General features: G+C 36.2%; 1 protein-coding gene across 1 annotated transcript in view; it reads right to left on the minus strand.

Annotated features, from left to right (window-relative positions):
- Positions 1-17,023, minus strand: part of LOC105475525 (Bet1 golgi vesicular membrane trafficking protein) — a 43,690-nt gene that overhangs the window by 6,933 nt on the left and 19,734 nt on the right. Inside the window, exons 5-6 of the mRNA XM_071094842.1 lie at positions 5,124-5,323; positions 4,292-4,390 (exon numbers count right to left, since the gene is read on the minus strand). Coding sequence (XP_070950943.1) covers positions 5,175-5,323 — 149 coding nt within the window. The 3' untranslated portion in view covers positions 4,292-4,390; positions 5,124-5,174. The remainder of the gene's footprint in view (positions 1-4,291; positions 4,391-5,123; positions 5,324-17,023) is intronic.

Consider the following 17,023-nt stretch of genomic DNA (forward strand, 5'->3'; position numbering starts at 1 on the left):
TGGTTTTAATCCAAAAACAACTCAAACTTATTCGATTTGTATTTTAATTCAACCATTTAGTTTTTTCTTTAAATATTTCAGAGTCTTAGTAATATACTAGCTGGAAGATGTAGCTAGATGGTGAATTGTCAGAATGAACGTAGACATCTTGGAAAAGACAGACACAGATGAAATAAATATATCTTGCCTGGTTCCTGAATAGGGGGACATGCTATTATCAAAAGTTTTAAGTAGCTGTGAATTACTTATAATAGCAAGTACTGAAGATTGTAATTTATGTTATTATGTTATTAAGCAAATTGCCGGACAGAAAATACTGCAGTATATTAAAACAACTTCTACTGCACCTAACACAAATTCAATAGATTAAAATATATACTGTAAATACTTAAGCAGAAATACCTATAGAATATAATATATAAATAGGCACCTTTGTTTCCCTTCATACTTCATTGAAAAGCCCAGACATACCTTTTAACAACATATCTTGCTAAAAGCAATATGCCCTTTTTGGTGAAACAGGTACCATACAATGAAGCTCAAATCTAATAGTCATAAGTTGACTTACTGTTGTTAATGCAATAGCAAGTGATAAATCCAAGTCCATGCAATCAACGCAGGAATTCTGTTCCTGCCTTAAAATTTGAGGACAATTTAAGTGTACAGAGTTTTTCTTGGAATAACAGTTAATGCTGAAATGAAAGTGGCATGCAAATCTCCCAATTCAGGAAGAAAAATAATCATACTATGCTTCTGCTGAATCTAAACAGCTCTACTTCCTTTCACAGAACCTTGTGATCATTCTTCTTAGGTATCAGTAGTAGGCCTAGTAAACATTTTCTGTCCAAGGCTGTCCCTATGTGGCCCCACTTATGTTCCATTATGACCTCAGGATAATAATTAATAAAGCCCACTTTCACTCTCCAAAGTGTCTCAGTCTACATAATAAATAACATAGTTATTATATTATAGGTTAAGGTAATACATATGAAATTGTATTATGATATGGATTCATTACTAATGAGATTTAACTAAGAAAGTTTAAATTATATGGTAACTTTCCATGAAGTAATCTGACTTTTAAAGGAGCAGATAAATGCTTTATTAAATGGAATGCTTTTTGATACTGTGCAGTTCTTTCCAGAAACTGCAAGTTAAAAAAAAAAAAAGCCATTGGATATGAAAAAAGAAGCATACTTGAGAAAATTCCCTAAGGAGAATTTGTTTTTTTCTTAAAAAGGAGCTTTATTTGAGGTGTCAAGCTAAGATTGTGCTCCTTCCCACCTGGAGAATAACATTCAACATCAAATATTTGGCCAGAATTTTGCTATAGACATTAGCAAGTCATTCCTTTCATTTGTGATTGTATATGAAGTATTAGCTCTACAGTGTGAGCAGCCATCCATCAGAGACAACGTTTGCTTCTCCTGTGTAACAATGTCACAACACTGTAAGTTCAGTAACATTGCCTAAGTAGTTAGGCAACGAAACCAATATGCACGAAATGCTATCATTGTCATTGGCTTAAAGGCAAAATATGTTGAACCACGGCTATTTTCTGATTCAATTAACATTTATGGAAAACCTATTATGTGCCACACATCTTGACACAATTTTTTTATTTGTTCTTAATAACAACTTGTGAGGTATGTGTTACTTTCCAGATGGGGAAATAGAAAGCCAGAGAGATTAAGTGACTTTTTAAAAGTCACTTAGCTGGTAATTGATGGTAGGTTGATTCAAATCAAGGCTGATTGATTCAACATGTGAGCTCTTTCTGCCCCATTTCTGCTTACATCTCTGGCTCCAGACTTTGATGTTTGGCCAATAAGAGACTTTTTCAGAGTGGTAGAAAGCCATTTTCTACTAATCTAAAATAAGGATTCCTGCATGGAGATAAAATTGAATATTATTTTTTCCTATTATTTTTGATAGAAAGTCATTTCCTACTAATCTAAAATAAGAATCCCTGCATGGAGATAAAATTTAATATTTTTTCCTATTATTTTTGAAACATCTTCGACACTTTCCTAAGGGAAAAATGTGGGTAGACAGCATCATTCTTATCTTTTTTTTTTCTTCTACCATCTGCCCTTCACAATTCAATGAAGGAAACTGTACATTTCAGTGGGAAGATTCTATTTTTCTACTACTACAAGACAGCCTTATCTTCTGCATATCATTCATTTTTGAAGCTGTAAACTGGCTGAATTATTTAGTCTTTTCAATGTTAAAACTAGAAATTTTGCTCCCAAATTAAAGAATATCAGGAATACAAAGGAGAACAGGAAAATCTGAGATTCTTTTCATTTAAGATCAATGAATTATTTGGTTATACAGATATTTGAAATATAGTTAACAGATATCAAAAAGAAGTCCTGGGTTGCATTCAGTCATGGCTGCCACAGATGTCAAAACTTCACATGTAGGATTAAAGATTGTCCACAGTAGGGAACAAGAGAGTTTGGAGTTCTTTAAGGATTCTGCGGTCTTACTATTAAGCAAAAGTCTGGCATTTTAGAGCTCTTATAGCTGTTGAGAAGAATTGAACCATCATTCTTGAATCATATTTGCTACAGTACTACCTGATGACTAAAGTAAAGGCTCAAAACTTCAGCTGTATCTAGGAAGGTTTTGGGATCCTCGGTTCCTTGAACTTTTTGAACTACAAAGTGCATATTATTCCCATTCACCAGAATTTAGCTCTGGGGAAACAAACACGGGAGAAGGAGTTTTCATGAAATAGATTTTCCAGGTTAATTACTTGAACTGTTGTATAAAGAACTCAGAAAAAAAAAATGTGTATGCATACAAAGCATACATTTTAAAAACCTAGTGACTACTGATCATGGAGCAAGAACACAGAAAGAGAGAAGACAGTTCTATAGGCTTCCCACATATACCTCAACACCTGGCCTCTGGGCCCTGTGATGAGAACGCTGAAACACAAATGAATCTGAACAGGGACACTACATACAAATACTGAATTATATGCTACATAAAGGTTTTTAAATGCACCAGGCCTGGGAAGAACCCCAAATGAATAGAAACTGTAGCAAATGTATCTAACTGTATTAAAAATGAGTAACAGAACACTATAGGAGGTGTAAAAGAACTAACCTAAGTTATTTTGGAAAGCAATATTTTGATTGAATAGTATGAGGCTAAAGACAAAAAGAACTGCATACAAATAATGTACTTTCCTTAGTAAATTTGTTCCTAAATGGGTACAGATTCATATTTCAGAAGCTATTTTCTTTGTATGCTAGGGTTGAAAAAATACATGCATGTACTGAAGACCATGAGAGCCAGTTTTCTCTTAGTCTATGATAGAAGTTATATATAAGAAAAGGGATAGCTAGAATAAACCCTGTAGTATTGGATTGGAGTTGTAGATATCAATATGAATTCATAGTTGTTAAAAATAAATGCAGATATAAACAAACATATGTGTATACGTGAACCAGTGTAATATACGTATTCTGAAATCATGTTCACTGACAGGTACTAAAAGTAGTGACACTCTGTTAGTAGTAAGCACACCTACACCCAGATTTTTGTTTCTAATGCCATTATATAATAAAAGGAACCAGAACTCCTTGGAGATATAGTTGATTCCAGGACTGGTACAGAAAATATACAAGATAAGACTTTAGCCTCATGCAGCAGCAGGAAGTAAGACAGTACTCAGAAAAGAATAGGGCACGTTGAAAGGGCACAGAGCCAAATGGAAAAGATCCCAATGCCCAAAGCTAGAAAAATTTACAAAAGGAAAAAATATAATTGGATTATAATCCATAGAATAAAATAAATATCTGTGGTGTCATAGTGATAAAGATAAGTATTTGAGTAGATACATAAATACAGGAGAAGAGGCAGCTCTTCTTTAGAAAAAGATTCCAATTAATAAGTAAAGAAGGAATGAGGGAAATAGAAAATCACCATTAGAACACCATTAATGAATACTGAAATTGTTGGCTAAAAGTATGAGGAGAAATAATATTTGCATTTGAAAGGAACTCTTACAAAATATTTATTAATTAAAAAAGAAATATAGTAACTTTAGAGTAGAGAAAACTGGGAGACGCCACTTTTAGAAAGTGATCCAGGTCAACACAACCAATAATTAGATATATTGACATCATACATGCTATACATACATTGACCTGATACTACACAGAGAGGGGCACATTACTTCTGTAGTATTCTTGCCAAAAATGCATAATCTCAATCTAATCATGAGAAACATCAAATAGAACCAAATTGATAGAAATTCTACAAAATAGCTGACCTGGACTCTTCAGAAGTATCTGTTGTATCTGATGTCACAGATCAGAGGAAACCATAAAGACATAACAAATAAATGAGACGTGATATCCTGATTAGGACCCTGGAACATAAACATAACATTAAAAGAAAAATTGATGAAATTTGAATAATGTCTGTAATTTAATTAATAGCAGTGTAACAATGTTAACTTTTTGGTTTTGACCATTAAAGCAACTGTATTTTTCTATTTTTATAACTTTTCTGTAAGTAATGTTCTTACAAAACAAAAAGCTTTTAAAAATTGAAATAAAATGTACCAGAATATTGAGAATAGGTATCTTTGGAAAGTGAAAGTGCAGATGATTCTTATGTTTTCCTTAATTTTGTTTTCCAAAATCTCTACAATAAGCATGTAATATTTAGAAAATGCATTACTATTTTTATTTTAGGCCAGAAAATCCCTTATATATGGCTTTAGTTGTAAAAAATTAACAAATTGTGTTTTAATTTTAAAAAATAATGCAAAAATGTTTATATGACATATTAGAAAGTGTCTTAAGCTTTAACAACAAAGGAGATTCCACTCCAGTTAATGCTATTTTTTGCATAGATACTTAAATTGTCATTAAGTCTTCCTTTATGTTTTAATTTTTACAAGCATACTGCTTACCATTTTTGAAAACCAAGATGATCCCAGATATAATGGGTATAAATGGAAAATGCTACTTTCTGTTGAGTAATTGAAGAATGTCATGATGTTCTCTTTTAATATCATGCTCAATCACACCTACCAGATATGATTTTTAATTTTCAAAATATTATGAGACTATGAAATGTACTTGTTAAAAACTTACTTCTTTCTTGGAAGATTTGGAAGGCTTCAGAGTCATTATTTTGACATGTCATTATATAATTCTGCAGCTGTGATAGATGGCACTGAAAGTAAGCCTGCTTTTTTTTTTAAAGCTTCTGGACAAATGCTGAGCAACAGTCAAAATTAACAGAAGAAGACTTTCATTGCTATTGGTGAAATCCCTGGAACCTGAAGCATTCACTGTAAAAACAGATGGAGATCTTAGTTTCTAAATAATTTGGAAAAAAATTAAACTTGAAGTAAATGTACTCTCAGAAGAGTTACAGAAAAACTGAGCAGGTATTCAGAGAATTAATGGAAGGTTTATGTGATAGAAAACTTTCTAAGTCATTATTTTATCCTTGCTTCCCTCCAACCCCTTCACATCCAGAACTACTTTTCACAGGATACATTTTAAAGATATCTATTTAAAGTGTGTGTCTGTGTGTGTGTGTGTGTGTGTGTAAACATACATTCAGCATCTGCAAAGCACAATAAAGCAAAACATAATAAAATGAAGTATACATGTACTCACTTAAAGTGGCACAGTGACCTTTTCAACATAAGTATGTTTGATACTGTCATTTTTATTTAAACTAGTAAAGCTTGAAAGCCGGCAGGTTCTCCGAACAATAGTTTTCAGGTAAATAAAAAATGTAATTTTATCGTTCTTTAAAAATAGCAATGAACATAGCATTACAGTGCTGCTTTTTTGCCTCATATTTCATCTCACCTCGACCACATGTGTTTAACAAAACATTGCCACATCAGAATCATAGTTTTATTATTTCTAATGAGGACAGCTAAACAAAAATGTTAAGTGTGACCCTAACTCTTGCTGTGAGATTTTTGGTTGTTGCTTTGTTTGTTTGTTTTTTGGGTTTCATCATGTTAGGAGTTCAATATTATAGTTAAATGAATTACATCTTCTGTAGTAATGAGTAGATAATATTTCATTATTGTATATTGACACAAATTTATTCAATCATCTCATCGAATATTTAATTTTTCATGTCATAGGACTATATATTTCTTCTGCATTTTACAGTGGTTAGAAAAACCTGACTTTAACAATTATTCACATAAATATATTTTCTAAGGAACTGTGGTATTTTCTACTGTTTTTAAATTTTTAGGTAAAAGAGGTGATAAGATTTTACTATTTGCGTCCAATTATGGCTCCAGAAATTTCTGTATGGAAGGAACTAAGGGGAACCCATCTGACTGGAAAGAGGGATTGAGTGAGAACCTGAAACTATGTTTGCATAACACTTTAAATAAAACTGGAGAAATACCAAGTGCCAAATTTAAAAATTGGCTTCTGATATTTGGAAAGCTTCCATAACTTGTATAAGGTTAAATTCCTATCTGGGCTCCATCCTTATAACTGTAAAACCTATGAGCTTATGTTCCTAGTAGGATGTTAAGGGAATGTTGGAAACCTCCTATTATTGCTGGAGGAACCCGTTTCCCACCCTATGACTACAGGAGGGCTCAAAGGAGAGCTTCTCGGAATCTGTTTAGAGCTGTGACCCCTAAGGAAAGGCCCCATGAGGCCAACATCATCCTGATACCAAAGACTGGCAGAGACACAACAAAAAAACAGAATTTTAGACCAATATCCCTGATGAACATCGATGCAAAAATCCTCAACAAAATACTGGCAAACCGAATCCAGCAGCACATCAAAAAGCTTATCCACCATGATCAAGTGGGCTTCATCCCTGGGATGCAAGGCTGGTTCAACATATGCAAATCAATAAATGTAATCCAGCATATAAACAGAACCAAAGACAAAAACCACATGATTGCATTCCCTTTGAAAACTGGCACAAGACAGGGATGCCCTCTCTCACCACTCCTATTCAACATAGTGTTGGAAGTTCTGGCCAGGGCAATCAGGCAAGAGAAAGAAATAAAGGGTATTCAGTTAGGAAAAGAAGAAGTCAAATTGGCCCTGTTTGCAGATGACATGATTGTATATTTAGAAAACCCCATCGTCTCAGCCCAAAATCTCCTTAAGCTGATAAGCAACTTCAACAAAGTCTCAGGATACAAAATCAATGTGCAAAAATCACAAGCATTCTTACACACCAGTAACAGACAGAGAGCCAAATCATGAATGAACTCCCATTCATAATTGCTTCAAAGAGAATAAAATACCTAGGAATCCAACTTACAAGGGATGTCAAGGACCTCTTCAAGGAGAAGTACAAACCACTGCTCAGTGAAATAAAAGAGGACACAAACAAGTGGAAGAACATACCATGCTCATGGATAGGAAGAATCAATATCGTGAAAATGGCCATACTGCCCAAGGTAATTTATAGATTCAATGCCATCCCCATTAAGCTACCAATTACTTTCTTCATGGAATTGGAAAAAACTGTTCTAAAGTTCATATGGAACCAAAAAAGACCCTGCACAACCAATACAATCCTAAGTCAAAACAACAAAGCTAGAGGCATCACACTACCTGACTTCAAACTATACTACAAGGTTACAGTAATCAAAACAGCATGGTACTGGTACCAAAACAGAGATATAGAACAATGGAACAGAACAGAGCCCTCAGAAATAATACCACACATCTGCAACCATTTGATCTTTGACAAACCTGACAAACACAAGAAATGGGAAAAGGATTCCCTATTCAATAAATGATGGTGGAAAAATTGGCTAGCCATAAGTAGAAAGCTGAAACTGGATCCTTTCCTTACTCCTTATACGAAAATTAATTCAAGATGGATTAGAGACTTAAATGTTAGACCTAAAACCATAAAAACCCTAGAAGAAAACCTAGGTAATACCATTCAGAACATAGGCATGGGCAAGGACTTCATGTCTAAAACACCAAAAGCAACAGCAACAAAAGCCAAAATTGACAAATGGGATCTAATTAAACTGAAGAGCTTGTGCACAGCAAAAGAAACTACCATCAGAGTGAACAGGCAACCTACAGAATGGGAGAAAATTTTTGCAATCTACTCACCTGACAAAGGGCTAATATCCAGAACCTACAAAGAACTCAAACAAATTTACAAGAAAAAAACAAACAACCCCATCAAAAAGTGGGCAAAGGATATGAACAGACACTTCTCAAAAGAAGATATTCATACAGCCAACAGACACATGAAAAAATGCTCATCATCACTAGCCCTCAGAGAAATGCAAATCAAAACCACAATGAGATACCATCTCATACCAGTTAGAATGGCAATCATTAAAAAGTCAGGAAACAACAGGTGCTTCAAAGAGAATAAAATACCTAGGAGAGGATGTGGAGAAATAGGAACACTTTTACACTGTTGGTGGAACTCTAAACTAGTTCAAGCATTGTGGAAAACAGTGTAGCAATTCCTCAAGGATCTAGAACTAGAAATACCATTTGACCCAGCCATCCCATTACTGGGTATATATCCAAAGGATTATAAATCATGCTGCTATAAAGACACATGCACACGTATGTTTATTGCAGCACTATTCACAATAGCAAAGACTTGGAATCAACCCAAATGTCCATCAGTGACAGACTGGTTAAGAAAATGTGGCATATATACACCATGGAATACTATGCAGCCATAAAAAAGGATGAGTTCGTGTCCTTTGTAGGGACATGGATGCAGCTGGAAACCATCATTCTCAGCAAACTATCGCAAGAACAGAAAACCAAACACTGCATGTTCTCACTCGTAGGTGGGAATTGAACAATGAGAACACTTGGACACAGGAAGGGGAACATCACACACCGGGGCCTATTTTGGGGGGGTGATAACAATAGGAGATATACCTAATGTAAATGACAAGTTAATTAGTGCAGCACACCAACATGGCACATGTATACATATATAACAAACCTGCACGTTGTGCACATGTACCTTGGAACTTAAAGTATAATAAAAATAAATAAATAAAATAGATAAATCAAAAAAGGAAAGGCCCCATGCCTTGAACCAGGATAGAATCTCTCTTCACAAAGCCCACAATGCTGGTGGTGCATAGTAGAATTGTGCTGGGCAACTCTGCTGCCTAAATGTTGCCTAAATGGTAAACTCTAGGGTGCATGCTTCTTCTCTCTCTTCTCTCTCATCTCTTTCTTTTCATACTGAATTTGAAAGCATATATTTGCTGAGTTTTTTGCCTGCCAGTCTAAGTCATTGTTTAGCCTTCATTGACTTTGTTACAGAATGCATTCTAATTAGATAAACCCCAAACAGATGTTACAGATCACGAGTAATAGCTCTGTATAAGTGTAACTAATTTGAGAAAGAATTAAAAATTGGTTAATAAATGAATCCTCATATTTTAAATTACTTACTTAATAGGATTTAAGGGTTAGAATAAAAACCCTATGTTTTGGTCATTTACTCACTTCTGTCTGGCACAAGATTCAGACCTCAGCTCTCCATTCCTCTCTCTCTAGCTCTTATTCTTGGCCATGAGACCAATCCTCACAGGTCCTTCCACAATTTAGGAAGGATGCAGAAGCTTCCTTCCTAAATTGGAACTCCCACTTTGACCACTCTCCTTTGTAAACAGAAATAAAACTGAATTCTGCATGTTGTCCCAGAGGCCAGATGCTTGTGTCAGTCTTCCATTCTTCCAGCTGGAAAACATCCCTGAAACTTTCTTTACTGACCACCCCATCAAATTTATTGACCAGGACCTGTGGAGTCTTTCTTTGTGATGGTTTCATTGACTCCTTTACATGATTATATGCCACTTGCCCACTTAGGAACCTTCAATTCCCCATGTGTACAGGCTCAAATTCCAGCTGATTACTAGTATGGGAGGCCATAATCGAATGTTTCTTTTACTCAAACTCTCTGTCCTAGACTCTTTGTTATTGTCTCAAAATGTAGCATGTGCAACTTTGTCTCTTTCTTTCTTCCCCGCCCCCAGGACAGGGTGTCACTCTGTTGCCCAGGGTGGAGTGCAGTGGCATGACTGGCTTACTGCAGCTGTGACCTCTGAGGCTAAATGATCCTCCCATCTCTCAGCCTCTCCATAGCTGGGGCTAAAGGCGTGTACCATGATGCCTTGCTAATTTTGTATTTTTTTGTTGAGAGAGGTTTTGCAATGTGGCCCAGGCTGGTCTGGAGCTCCTGGGCTCAAGTAATCTGCCTACCTTGGCCTCCCAAAGTGTTGGGATTACAGGCGTGAGCCACTGTGCCTGGCCTGCAATCTCATTTCTAAATCTTTGCTCAGACCAGCACTTCCACTTGGAAAGATCTCTCTGGTTCTCTTCATCTATCTCATTCCTGCATTTCCTATACAATACTGCCCACGTTTCATTTCCCTCTTGATGCATTTCTCGTTACATTATCATACATTGTTAGAGTTTCTGAACTCTGTAAGAATTTGCCTTTACTAGTCTGCTGGCTTGTTTGACTGTATTCATATGCTTCCTTTTTCTATTTAATATCTTGTTTAAATTTTCAGTTTATAACTTATTTAAAGTAAAAAACCATGTGCCCATTTCTTGAGTTTTAGTAGTTTAAAAATTACTTTAATATGCGAACTTACATCATGAAAATTAAGGGATATCAGTCAGAGTTTGATGTTAGAAAAAATGGCTTTGACAAACTTTTACACAAAATGAATCTGTCTGAAGGGAGTCCACATATTCATTCTGGAAGCTTGCAGATCAAGAATAAAAAATGGATAAGGACAAATGAAGGTTGGCCAGAGAATAAGAAGCATAGATGGCCATGGCTCAAGGCCACCCAATCACTGGAGCTTCCACTAGTGGAAACTTAGGATACTGTCTTCTCATGTCTGCCAGACTGTTCAGCACTAAATGCTCAAGGCCTCTGCCACTGGATGCCACACCTATCCCTGCAAAATAATTGATGCTGCTCCTTCTGCCATTGATAGTTTTTCAGATTCCTGAATCTTTGGAAGTACAGTTGGTGGTATCCAACTGGTCAGGTCTGCATTCTGAGCCTACATCTGGCTTTCAGGAAGACAGGAAGGGAGGATCTTCAATCCCTTTGGCTTCTGGAGTGGGAAGGGACACACACACAACCAGGAAATGTCTCATAATAGGAAGGATTGTCTGGATGCTGGGTACCTAAAAATAGCCAATGTCTAACACACAGGCCTAGCTGTGCCACTGTTCAGTGCAATGACAGGGACTTACCACCAACTTTAAAATGTTTTATACATACTTTTCTATAAAAGTATATTTTTATTTACTGAAAGCAGTGACATTTTCCCAGTAGTGTCATATAATAAATTAGTGAACTTTAACATTCTATCCTAATCTTCATAACCTTGTCTGCCTTTAAACATGACTGATAGATGGGAATGGTAATGTCAGCAAGAACCTTCCTTCTCCCCATGGCACATCAGCAACCACATATGAACCAATTCTTTTTGTGAGAACTTCAGAAACTAATTGAAGGGCTCCTGCACTCCAGGCAAGGATGAGACCAGCACATTGAAGCCAGTAAGAAAATTTGACTCTCCTTCTCACCATAATCCCTACCCCCAGCATACTGCCATATGATTGGGAGGAAGTTTCCATCTCCCAGCTTCTCCCTGGGGAGTTAAGGAAAGGACTGGATCATATATTCAATGTTCTAATTCTTCTGAGGGTTGCTCAAGGAACTGGCTTCTGTATCATTGGTCTTAAGGTTCTGACCAGACCCAATGTACTCTAGATGCCTGGGAACCACTGAGAAAGAACAAAGACTGTGATTCAGTGCAGCCCACATGCACTTGCCATAGCCCCTCCACCTGGTTCAGTGCAAAGCAAGTGATAATAATAAAAAAAATTTAAAAAAAAACAAACAAACCCAGATTCCACCTTCTGCCTGAGGAGGGAAAGAGTTGGACCATGTGAGCAATATTCCAAATTTTCCTACCTATAAGAAATAGATAAATTCCTAGAAACCTACAACCTACCAATACTGAATCATGAAGAAATGGAAAACCTAAACAGATCTATAACTTGTATGGAGATTGAATCAAGAATCAGAAACCTCCCAACAAAGAAAAGCCCAGAATCAGATGACTTCACTGGTGAACTCTACCAATATATAAAGAATTAATGTCAATCCTTCTCAAACTCCCTCAGAAAATTGAATAGAAGGGAAGACTTCCAAATCCGTTTTGCAGGACCAGCATTATCCTGACACCAAAGCCAAAGACACTACTTTTTAACAACAGCAAGGAAAAACAACTATAGGCCAACAATCTTGATGATCACAGATGCAAAATTTCTCACCAAAAAACTAGCAAATTAAATTGAACAGCATATTAAAAGAATGAATCATACACCAGGATCAAGTGAAATTTATCCTTGGGATACAAGGATGGTTCAACATACAAAAATCAATTAACATGATACACAATATTACCAAGATGAAGGATAAAAATCACATGAGAAAAGCATTTGATAACATTTAACACACTTCCATAATAACTCTCAAAGAACTAGCAGTAGAAATAAATTACTTCAACTAATAAAGGCCATACACGGAAAGCCCACAGCCAGCATTATATTCAATGGGAAAAGTTGAAATATTTTCCTTTAGGATCCAGAACAAGGCCAGAATACCCACCATTGCCACTTCTACTCAACATGATACTGGAAGTCCTAGTGAGAGCAATCAGTCAAGGAAAACTTTTTAAACGCATCCGTATCAGAAAGGAAGAAGTAAAACTGTCTGTGTTTGCTGATAATGTGATCTTATATATGTTGGAGTTCTCGTTTTACCATTTTTTTTTCTTTGAAGTGAAAGGCAAAGAAGTTTTTACTGCAATGCGAAAGTACACACTCAAGAGTTCAAGTGTAATTGAGAAAGTCGCCATTTACCTATCTTAGTATCACTTTTAGTTTTCTGTTTTTTGTCTCTGGGTTTCATTTTAGATAGTTTCTTCAATTCTGCCACCTGGAGATGTCCCCTTCTTTCATTTATTCCTATATGAATGTTTTGTTAATATTTGTAGTATTTTATCTGTCACTTCTGTGTGTTTGCTGTTGGGGGTGTAGACACAAATTCAGCCTACCTTTGTAAATTTCTCCTAACTGCTTTTCATAGTGACCAACTCTTCCTGGTCTGTGCAGGATTTTCTCAGTTTCAGCACTAGAAGTCACATGCCCTGGGAAATCTCTCAGTCCTCTGCAAACTGGGATGATTGGTCATTGAATTGCTTCTATCATTCCACATTGTGAGAGAAGCAAAAGGTCATTAATTGTTTGCATTACTTCAGTAGTGGATTGTCTATGAATTCTTATAAATAGCAAAAAGCTATCATGTTCTCTCAAGTAAAATATTTTCCAAGTACTGCTTTGGCCCACATTTCCTGAAAAACAAAGCCTGATTCAAAAGCTTATTGGGAAGTAAATCTCGGAAAACAGCAGCAAGGCAGAGAAGAAAGGGGACCAAAATGCAAAGAGAGCATACTACTAAGCTGTCCATAGCCTCAAAGGAAACACAGTAGGTTTCTGGTTCTCATATAAATTCTCCAGAAGGGCAATTCCTGGAATCCAAGTAATGTATCAACTGGCTGCTGCCTGTCTCTTTGTCTTTCATTGGTTGAAGTCCTCCTAGAAGTCATTAAATCCATCGTACTTCCAAGTAGCATTCCCAGGCAGCCACTGGAGAAGTAACACCTTCTCTTTCCCCAGTCTGGTGATAGAGCAGGTGTTGCCGTCAGTAGTGACAATGGGAACTGATCCAAGGGTGTGCATGGCAGTGGCAGAAGTCACAGCATTAAACTGTAAGACCAGTGGTCAGTGCCAGGGTCCTTCCAGCTGGGAAACAAAGGAAGTGAGGGATTGTGGGGAGAGTGGATAGGCGAAGCTGAGTGGCTGTGGTATGACTCAGAGTCTGGATCTGATACAGATATTAAATAAAAACTACTCCCTCTTTATCCCACCACACATCTATTCGCATCTGCTGTATTGCTTAATTGTAGTGATGAATGTAAACATCTTCAGCCATGTCACAACCTGCTAAAGGCAGGATTTTATATATATTTTTCTATGATATCTAGTAGACTATTGACAGAAGCTTAATAAATATTTTATGAAATCATGGCACACTGCTTGAAATATGACTCTATATAGATCAGTCTATAATTATGAAGCTCATTGTAATATGTGACTTTCTAGCAAATAGAAACATAGTATAAGATGATAGTTCCAATGGTCTTGGAAGCCAGGAATTCTCTCTCACTCTGGCATCCCATTATAATTGACAACTCTCAGTCATAAACAAATTTACTTACCTGGGTGTCTAGAACTCTGTAATTTGGTGATTCTGGTTCAGCTGCCCCTTACTTTATGAATTTATTTGTTCATTCAGTCCACTGGGTTTCTACTATGTGCCAGATACTATATTGGGCTTGGATAATAAAGATTAAATGTGTATACATCCTGTCCTTGCCCTCAAGAGACTGAAAGTATAGTTGGGAATTTATTCTCCACATGGAATGCTCCGTGTCTTTGTGCCCATCAAATGTCCTTCTTCTTGTAAAGATATTAGTCGTTGGATTAGGGCTCACCCTAATCCAGTGTGGCTTCATCTTAACTAGATTATATCTGCAAAGACACTATTTCCAAACAAGGTCATATTTTGAGGTTCTGAGGACATAAGAAATGAATAAATAATACAGAATTTTGTCCCTTGTCTCCAAGAGAGGGGATAGTTTTGCTTGTTTATTTAAATTGTGCTTAATACTATAAACACCTCTACATATTTCAGTAAGAATATTTTTATTACTTCTGCTCGAGAAAAGAGTATATATATTTCTCATAATATGAAGGTTCTGATGTTCTTTAGCACTGACGTAATTGAGCCTACATTAGGGAAAGAACAGGGCAGATAAGGCATTCTTCAGACAATTCCCTCTTCTAGATCCAAAGTTGGTCCTGATGCCAAAAAATCAGTACCAGAAGGCCAGAGGTGGCCCAGGCCAGGAATTAAGAGAGTCATGGGGGATTCCCCATTTAGCATTCACTCAATGATTAAGGCATGACCCATGGCTTGATGATTATTTTTGACCTGTGATTTTCTGTTTTCCTATCACTAATAGAAAAAGTTATTTGGTGTCACGTTATTCTTCCCAATTCTAGTTGGAACACATCCTCCCTTTCACTTCTTCATGGAGTACATCTCTATTAATTATTTATTCATGCCATGGCAAGATTAACTCTTGTCTTTAAAACATTATTGCATTGGTAGTTCACCTCAATATATTGAATTCCCTAAAAAGACGTGAACTGGTCTCTGATTCATGGGAAAAAAAATCGCCAAAACTTGCAATATTGTAGGGGACTAAAATTTATAATAGTTCCTCTACATTTAGGGATATATAATATGTTTTCTGAATCAGTGGCTAAGTTTGATATACATTCATGGACCTAAAAAAATTTAAGATGAAATTAAGATGAGCCATGACTCTGTACAAAATTGTAGTAGAAGAAAAATGCTTACAGAATTACACTATATCATTTGGAAAGGGTTAGTGTCTTCTTATTAGTGGGCCCTCATTTCAGAATATTTTCCTTGATTTTAGCCTCATTTCAGGTTCTTGCTTCTACTAATCTGGGTGCATTATTTACCCAATTCAATTCTTCAGTCACGCATTGCAAAAATGAAAAAAAAAAAGGAAAAGAAATAAAGTCTTTTGAGAAAATATTCCCTAGAATAGCCACAGAGCTGACTGCATTGGCTTTAGTTGGCACTCAGGAGAATGTGGTAGCCAGAGCCGTGTATTTTGCTGTCCAGAATCTCACTCTTGTGCATCTGGATTTTCATCCCAGGCACTCCTAGCCAACCCATGATGCTGCAATGACTGATGTCTTAGTTTCCTAGGGACTCTGACAAATTGGTGGCTGAAAACCACAGAAATTTATTATCCCACAGTTCAGGAGGTTAGAACTTCAAAATCAAGGTGTTGACAAGGCCATGCTCTTGCTGAAGGCTCATGGGTAGGACCCTTTCTTGCCTTCTCCTAGCTTCTGGTGGTTGCTGGCAATCCTTGGTGTTGCTTTGCTTGCAAGCATGTTGCTCAGTCTCTGCCTCTGTCTCCACATGGCATTCTCTGTGCCTCTGTGCCCATCAAATGTCCTTCTTCTTGTAAGTACATTAGTCATTGTATTACGGCTCACCCTAACCCAGTGTGGCTTGATCTTACCTAGATTATATCTGCAATGATGCTATTTCCAAATAAGGTCATATTTTGAGGTTCTGGGTGCACATGAATCTTTAGGAACCATTATTCAACTCAGTACATCTGAGAAGAGTTGGTGGACAACTATGTCAAACCTCTCAGTACTGTTAAAATGTCATTCTGCCAAATAGGTGAACATTAATTGTAACTTATTTGAGACGAAATTCCTTCTACTGAAAAAGGCCACTTCCTTTCCTGGAAATTGGATGAATCAGAAACAAAGATAAATGTCGTGGGTTAAAGAAAAATGTTGTAATTAGAGTAGCAAAACATAGCACTGATTAGCTTGTCATTCTTTCCTTTTGTGCTTCAATATGCCTATTTGTATAATGAACTACAAAATAGCTTCCAGATTGTGTTTGTAAATGCTTGATGGAAATTTAAATCAGAGCACTATAAAGCATTGCACGATTAAAAAAAAAAGTTTTCAAAGAAAATCCAGATATAAATATGGCTAAATGAACAAATTTTTCTACCTAGAAAACTTAGTCATGTATTAGTACTATATTGCCTCACAGGACAAAAGAAAATACCAGGTATCATGGAGTTATACAGATTTTTTTGTGCCTAGTACAGTCTCTAGCCAAATTCAACTACTGATTTACACATCAAATTCAGAAGATAGGAGATTAAAATAGTTTGCTTTTTTCAGAAGCTATAAAGAATAGATATTCCCACTGTATATTTTGAAAATTCAAAATTTTTAATCAGGCT

Source organism: Macaca nemestrina, chromosome 4 (assembly GCF_043159975.1).
Source record: "Macaca nemestrina isolate mMacNem1 chromosome 4, mMacNem.hap1, whole genome shotgun sequence".
Taxonomy (NCBI): domain Eukaryota; kingdom Metazoa; phylum Chordata; class Mammalia; order Primates; family Cercopithecidae; genus Macaca; species Macaca nemestrina.